The sequence below is a fragment of the Epinephelus moara genome, chromosome 12 (genome assembly GCF_006386435.1).
Source record: "Epinephelus moara isolate mb chromosome 12, YSFRI_EMoa_1.0, whole genome shotgun sequence".
Taxonomy (NCBI): domain Eukaryota; kingdom Metazoa; phylum Chordata; class Actinopteri; order Perciformes; family Serranidae; genus Epinephelus; species Epinephelus moara.
Genome location: NC_065517.1, coordinates 5,878,643 through 5,887,009, shown reverse-complemented (window position 1 = coordinate 5,887,009; position 8,367 = coordinate 5,878,643). Strand labels below are relative to the sequence as shown.

Genomic DNA, 8,367 nt, shown 5'->3' with positions numbered 1-8,367 from the left:
AGTAATCTTTTCCTTAAATTTTGCGACAGCACTATCTGATAAACATCTAGTATAGTAACTGTTGCTGAGTGGCAACCCAACAAGCATTTAATGTATGGAAATGTGCAGGACTCAACGTCAGTGAGGGGCAAGTTACTTTAAGGTAACAAGGTACTTTACCATTTTACTGTCTGTGTCGAGGAATATGTTACTGATTACACTACTTTTGTGTTTCACCAAAATAATCTCAGGTGGCATTGTAAATTGGAAGAGGGTCATAGGATATTGTTTCATAGCAGGTGATCAAAGCACAGAAGCTCCTGCAGGGTGCAGATCTGACATGCAGTGAATCCCCCTCTTATTTTAACAATAGTATGATGATACCGAACCATTAAAAAGCCTAGACCTTTTGAAATAAACAAATAAGCCTTGAACACAGGGAGGGATGAGCAAAGAAAGGATCAAAGTCTGATAAAGCATGACATAGGGAGAAATATTTGTAGGCCTATCATATGAAACACAAGAAACAAATCCTGAGGCTAGCACAACAAGCAGATAGGTGTGAGAAGCAGTCACACTATGGCAAGCACAAATGAAACACCAGGCCACGCCTGCGGGTTCCCAGTCAGCTACAACAGCAACAGTGAGGGAGTTGTGTATAACGAGGATGGTGTTGCCCCAGCAATTGGACGGGGGCCAACATGCTAATGCACATTTGACTCCAAACGCTTTTTCCGACTGCTTTCAAGCAGCGTTTAGACGCAAGAGCAGGATGGGATATGTAATAGGTATGTGAAGGGAAACACCCTGATCATGGTAATGCACGTTTGGCAGCATCACCCAGCCTAAAATGAAATGATAAGAAACAGAACCCTGAGGGGGATTTTTTTATGGTGGTGCACTGGCTGAAGTGGCACATTGGATGTAACTGAATGAAAAAAACAAAACAAAACACATAATTTCAGGTGGTAACACATTACATACATAGTAACTGCATTGATATCAATGATAAATGCTGTTAGAAATTTGTTCTAGTACTTTTCTACTGTTGAAACTAACAGAGCAGTAATCCTGATGCTGTGCTCGTTGTTGCTGGAGACTTCAGTCAGGCAAATTTTAAGAAAGTTATGCCATCAACACATTGGGCTCTAGTTTCCCGGCGCAGCGCAGGGTGGCGCAGGGTGGCGCAGGGTGGCGCAGGGTGGCGAACCCTGCGCAGAGCTAGTTTCGAGCAGCACAACCCGAGGTGCGCTCAGTTTGGTAGTTTGGCAGACCGAGGTGCGCTGAGATGGGTGTGGCGGCGCAGCAGGGGGAGATGTCGACAGATCCAGCTTGGTGCAGTGACAGTTTCGTGCCAAAAGACCAAAAGGCTTCGCCGAAGGTGCGCTAAAAGCTCGCCAGCTGAAACCAGGTTTACTGTCAGCGCAGGCGGAGCGCAGCCGGTGTAAGCCAAAGTTTGGCTGACCGGCGGACAGTGGGCACACATCACCAAAATCTCACAGGCAGGTTTCCAGAATGTCAGGCACATTAACGATGCAATAAATACCCAAAAAAACACTATTCAATGCAACTATCTGCAATCAGTACATAAATGTATCTCTATATCGACTGTCCCATCACATCTGATGTCAGATCAAAGGGGATTGGCACCGTTTGGCACGTTTGGCACCGTAATGGAAACCCAACTTGATTTGATTAACACAGCTGCAAACTAATGAGTTCACATCCCTCTCAGCCAACCACAAACAGCCACAGCATCAGATAGGGAGTATATAATCAGCATCTGTCATCTTAGAAAAGTCAGAAGAAAAGAAACAGAGTGAGACTGCGAGAGAGAAAGTTCCGCATATTCGGACACTGCGAGCTTGGACCTCCCGGACCAAAACATCAGTTTCCTCCTGGGAGAAGTTTGGCCGTCTGACGCTGCTGCTCTCTTCTGCCATGGCGAATTGAGTAAACTCTCATTACGCCTTCGCGCAGCGCATTTAAGGGCGAGGAGAGGGGCTCATTTGATTGGTGTGATGTGAATGGGCTGTGTAAAACCCACTCCATGCCTACTCTCCTCCCTCTTTACAACTTGCGCAGGTAGGAGGAACGGAGGTGGGAAAGAGGAGTAGCTGTGCCAGCACGCACGGTGTACCAAACTTGCAAAATCTGCCTGGCCACACCCAGTTGGCGAAGCGCAGGTGCGCTGCGCCCCTGCCTCGCCCGGTCTGCGAAACTAGAGCCCATAGACTGCACCAAAAGGGGAATATACTCTCTGGACCACTGTTACAAACCATTCAGATACGACTCCAGAGTGGAGTCACTACTCCCATTCGGGAAGTGTGACCATGTGGCCATTTTGTTAAGGTCCAAGTATGCAAACAAGCTACCATGCATGCCCCTAGTGATGCAAGAGGTCTGGAAATGGTCAGGCCAATCAGAGGCCACCCTGCACTGCACGATGCAGTCTGGAGAGAGTTCCAGGACACCAACAACATCACTGATGACATCAACGAACTCAATGAGTCTGTGGTGGACTTAATCTGTAAAACTACAGAAGCATCTGTACCAAAACTACAGCTAAATCATTCCACATTCAGAAACCATGGATTAAACACAAATTAGGACTGCAGTCAGCAAACATCGATAATTATAAAGCAGCAGCCTACAATGTAAGAAGAGCAGTAAAAGAGACAAAAAGATAGTACAGGAAGAAAGTGGAACTACAACTCCAGGAAGGCAATCCCATGGGCATGTGGCAAGGTCAAAGAAGTATGACAGTGCTAATGCATCTATAGCAAGTTAGCTAAATAACTTTTATGTTCACACTTTCATTCCTGCAACCAACCTGAATGACAATTGCTCAGTGGCTCTTACCTCTGTAGTGATGATTATTTTTATTGAACAGCTGGTTAAGGATGACATCTGCTTCTCACTAACCAGCACACTGGACCCACGACAGTCTGTCTACTGTCCCAACCAATCTACAGAGGACACCATAGCACACATCCTAAACATCACCTTGTCTCACCTGGAAAAGAAAGGGAGCTATGGAAGACTGCTGTTCTTTGACTACAGTTCAGCGTTTAACACCATGGTTCCCTCCAGGCTGGTCACAAAGCTCACGGAGCTGGGATTAAACACCTCACTGTGCCTGTGGATCCTTGACTTCCTGGCAGGCAGACACAGGTGGTGAGAGTGGGCAGAGACACATCTTCCACCCTCATCCTTAACACAGGAACACCCCAGGGCTGTGATTCCCCTGCTGTACTCCCTGTACACACACAACTGTGTAGCCACTTCAGACTCCAACACCATCATCAAGTTTGCTGACAACACAGCTGTGGTGGGCCTAATCACAGATAACAATGAAAAGAGGATCTGACCTGCTGGTGTGAGGATTACAACCTACTCCTGAACATCAGCAAAATTAAGGAAATGGCAGTGGACTTTGGCAAGAAGCAGCAAAAGAACTACACCCCCCTTAATATCAACGAGTCCTCAGTGGAGAGGGTGGACAGCTTCAAATAATTCGGTGTCCACATCACAGAGGGCCCAACCTGGGTGCTGCATACTGACTCAGTGATGAAAAAGGCAAGGCAGAGACTGTTTTATCTGAGATGCCTGAGGAAATTCTGGGTATCCCCTCAAATACTGAGAAATCTCCACTCCTGCACCATTGAGAGCATCCTGTCAGGGAACATCACTACCTAGTATAGCAACAGCAGTGAACAGGACCACAAGGCCCTGCAAAGAGTGGTTCATGCAGTTGAGCTCACTATACACCTATAGTGTATAGTGAGCTCTACCCAGCATAAAGGATGTTTATACCAGGTGCTGAAAGAATAAGGCAAGGAGAATCATTATAGATCCCAACCACTCAGATAACTGCCTTTTCACCTTGCTGAGGTGGGGAAGATGGTACCAGTTACACCAGGCAGTAGTGAGAGGCTCAGGAGGAGCTTCTACCCTCAGACAAAAGGATCCTTTTGTAATGCACACATCGATGGAACTGAGAGGATTTCATTTCACTGAGATTGTATTTTATATAATTTCATGTGATAAATATATTGATTAAGTGAAGTAGCCAGATAATACAGAACAAACAACTGTGGACAGAAGCCTGGCTGACATTTTGCCTCTCTATTCTTTGGATCAGCATCATAGAAATCCATTTACTGCTGGTAGGCCCACAGTTCTTGACACACCACAAAGTGGGGATATTAAAGTAGTAATGCAGATGTAGTGGAGGAGAAGAAAGGAGGGCATAGATCATATAGAATCAGCTCTGTGGTTTGCAGAGAATGAAGCATGGCTGAAAGGTTATGGAGACAATGTCAGTTAACTACAAGATCACAGATTTGTGTATCAAACGGTGTTTTTCTTTAAGCATGATCATGAACTGTGCATATATCTGACCTGTCTCGCGGTCATGCTGGACCTGAATCCTCTCATCAGCAAAGGCTCGCAGCCAGCGTTGTTTCTGCTCTGGCTTCTTGGCACACAAGAGGTGGACTTCGTCACTAGCCAGTGACCGCAGCTTCAGGGCATTCCTTACGCTGATGTTGAAGTCCTTCTCCTTGCCATCCTCCACATCTATCACCTCCATGTGGTCCATGTCCATCCGACCCTTGTAGTACAGCATATCCCGCCGCAAGAGGTCCTGCCATGACAAGGATGACAAATTCAGCCAAGAATCCTTTTGAAGAATCCAAAAACTAAGTAATCCACAGTACCAACAAGAACTAACAGGGCTCACAGCTTACAGTAGTAAATGGTGTGTTTCAGTCCACAGGTATGAACAAAGAGAGGAAAAAATGATAAATACAATATAGCCTGTAACTGTGTCTGAATAAAGCCTGTTGTGCTGCAGTAGAGTTGTGCAACATGTTTTAAGTTTGTTGAAACGAGGGAGTTTTACAAAGTCATTGCTGGATTTTTACACAGCCAAAGTGGCCAACTGTCCTTGAGCCCCAAGATCTTCAGGGTCCAGAAGCACCAAGCTTACACAGTCTTGAATCGAATCTAGTTTTACACATTACAGTGCATACCATTATCCAAAACTATTACTAATTCCTACCTAATACATATACAGTGCACACAAGGTGGTGGGAGAAACAGAGAGGTTCTGTAGGGGCCTACAGCTTATTTTTGCACCTTAGTGGGTTAATTCAGCCCAGGTCATTGTGGCTGTTAGTCAAACTAAGTACTATAAAAGAAAGCAAGATAGACGAGCTTTGTAATTAGATACGTGGCCTTATACTGCCATCTGAGTGCTGTTACTCAGACTCAGACATTTTAGAACACCACTTTAGGCCTTGCAAACTATCCTTATTTTTCTCTTTTAATGTAGACATTAAAAGTAATGTAATTTTTAAAGCACATTTTTGATATTATCAAAAATACAAACACTTTATAAACTTCGTTAATATTTGGATAATGCCCTAAGGTTCATAACACGTGATTCTTACAGCACCCATCACTGCTACCTTTACTTAAAGGTCAGTTTGCCACATTTGGCTTTGGGCGGGAAAAGCATTGGTATTTGTTAATTTATAAAGCTTTGATACAGATGTTTCCACCGTATATTTCATCCCATTTAACCTCACATAATCTCACTCACAGAATAGATTGTTGCTTCACACTCCCTTAATCAGAAGAATGTCATTCTCTTACAGTGCTCTATACATGGAATAATCTGCAAAAGACCTTAAATCTGGACACGCTATCCTTATGGCTGTTTAAATGCCTTATTTGTAATCTTGTTCTAACTGAGTGTAAATGCTTATAACTACACATCTACAACATATCATGTTTATTATCCTGTATTTCTACTTTTAGCAATCATTTATTGCTATTATTGTTTGTTTCATTTCATGATTTAATTTCTGTTTTAATTGGTATGCATGATGGTTCTTTGCTTATTGATTGTTAGTAATGTCTTTTTTCATTCTTGACATCATTGAAAATGCGGGTCTCTCTTGATTATTCTCGATCTTGATTATTACTTTCAATAATGTTGTTGTAAGCTACTGTCATTACCTGCATCTCTCTCTCTCTCTCTCTCTCTCTCTCTCTCTCTCTGTCTCATTGTNTTATAAATAAAATTGATTGATTGATTGATTGATTTCTCGAGTTTGGATGAATTAATGATTATTATTATTATTTTCATTCAAACCTTTTTTTCCTTAAAAATGTTAGGTCATTACCACTTAAGGAAACAATGCCCACTCATGACACCAATTCAGCTCTGCAAATGTGAAACTGTGCACAATCAAAACTGATGGAAGGTGGCCAACAGACTGACAAGTATTTGGAATTTTAGGACTTTTTTTAAACCCTGTTGCACATAATGTGACCAAATGTGAAATACTGGCCTGAACGATCCTGGGAGGAGTCTAAATGTGTCATTAAACATACAGGTTCACCTTTTCCCCCCCTTCAGGATGATTCTTCTGTCATAACATCATCAGTATCAAATAATGTCAGATACAATATAAATTGATGAGGCACCTTTTTGCAGTACACCATCTGATGGTCAAAGAGAAAGAACATTCTCTGTTGACTCTTAGTCTGAGGCTGGGACAGCTTGCTTAACTCCCCTGAAAAGATGAGATCAGAGCTCCTGCTGAGGATGTCTTCTCCCTGCATGGATTCACACACCCACATACACACACACACACACACACACACACACACACACACACACACACACACACACACACACACACACAGCTGTTACTTGCTAACAAGCCCTGCTGCTGTTCTATCAAACTGTACAGTGTCACAGACTATTTCAGAACAAGGATGCTTCTTGCCACACCTCCCAGTCTTCTATAGAGCTCTGCCACTGGGCAATCTTGTCAATGTTCTCGAGACGCCGTTTCCTCTCATTGATTAGCCTGGCCACATTCTTCATGGCATTTAAGGCCGCCTCCACATCTTTGTAGTCTCTAAAGATCAGAAAGGGGCATGCAGTCACAGTGTAAAGCTGATGCTTAAAGGAAGCTTAAAGACTTATATATTCTATATTTTTTCTGTAGTCAAGAAATTGGAAAAGACCAACACTAACAATAAATGTATCCTGCTAAATAAGTATTCATTGTGTATCTCCAAAGCCTGATATGTCTTCTTCCTTTGTGCCATAGGGCTTTATCATTGTTGAAAAACTATTACAAACACTTCAGTGAATCACACTGTCACTGGATGACATGCTTCGTCATTACCATAAACACACACTGTTGTTTATTTTCACTCAGTCCCACAGCTTGCTGCCAAAAATATTCACTAGCACACCAAATGTGCATTAATCCACTGTTGTAAATAGTCCCCGGCAAATGCACTGTTTTTGTTTTCTAAACACTACAAAGTTCTGCTGTTTTAATGAATCATTGAACCTTTATAAAAAAAACATAAAACTACATTAAGCTGTTCTTGAAAACCTTCAGGAGGAAGTCACAAGGTATTAAAAGACTTTTATGACGATGAGAGTTTTGGTGTTTTCATGGAATGTTTGACAGTGAGAGTAACACCAGCTCTATGCGTTAATGAGGTTGCCATTACCTACAAAAACACAATATAACAGTAACAGCAACACAAATATGACCTGGGATGCCACAAGACCCTGTATGAATTAGGCACATTTGTTGAAATTTATCAAATTGTACATAATACACAATTACTTCAGAGATCAATGTCAGGAAGAGAAAGGGGTTTCCAAATTGGGATTTATTATCTTACAAAAACATACCTGGAGTATATGATCCTATCAGCCGCAGCAAAAGTTTGTAAAGTATTTTAGCTAAGGGCTGCTGTCAATGATTACTAATTGTGTACAGACAATAACTATTGTGTGGGCATATACAGTGCTTATGATCTGAATATTCATGGCCTTTGTTTATTGAAGTATTGTTTATTACTATGTGTAAAACATTCTAACGTAAAAAAAAAAACCAACTGAATTTATTCATTCAATTTATTGGCTTTTTTCCTTTAAAGTGCATCTTACCATTTTCCACAGCGTCTTTTTTGTTTTCAATATTTTTTATCACCTACTGAAGATAGACAGTCAAAAGCTCTGGAAATAGATCATCTGTGGATTTTTACTTAAAATAAAATATATGAAAATCATCTGCATCTGTCCATGTTGACCAGTTAGAACTGGTCTTTATCTAAGGGAAAGAATCAGAGTGATTGATTTTGACATTAAAGTGATAGTTCAGGTTTTTGGATATGAAGTTGTGTGAAACGCTGACCATCTGTAGCTCTGATGTGACGGTGTCACTACTCTCAACGAGCCTCCTGCTCTGAGAAATCGCCCGTAGCTTACCGGAGAAAAAGTAGTTCTGAAGATGTACGGGGGACACGTAACCAAAAGGTTTTAAGCTACAAAAAAGTATGCAT

The 8,367-nt window shown here is 42.1% G+C and overlaps 1 protein-coding gene across 1 annotated transcript in view; it reads right to left on the bottom strand.

Moving 5' to 3' along the window:
- Positions 1 to 8,367, bottom strand: part of arhgef4 (Rho guanine nucleotide exchange factor (GEF) 4) — a 333,579-nt gene that overhangs the window by 33,985 nt on the left and 291,227 nt on the right. The window contains exons 9-11 of the mRNA XM_050058488.1: positions 6,788 to 6,917; positions 6,478 to 6,609; positions 4,384 to 4,627 (exon numbers count right to left, since the gene is read on the bottom strand). Coding sequence (XP_049914445.1) covers positions 4,384 to 4,627; positions 6,478 to 6,609; positions 6,788 to 6,917 — 506 coding nt within the window. The remainder of the gene's footprint in view (positions 1 to 4,383; positions 4,628 to 6,477; positions 6,610 to 6,787; positions 6,918 to 8,367) is intronic.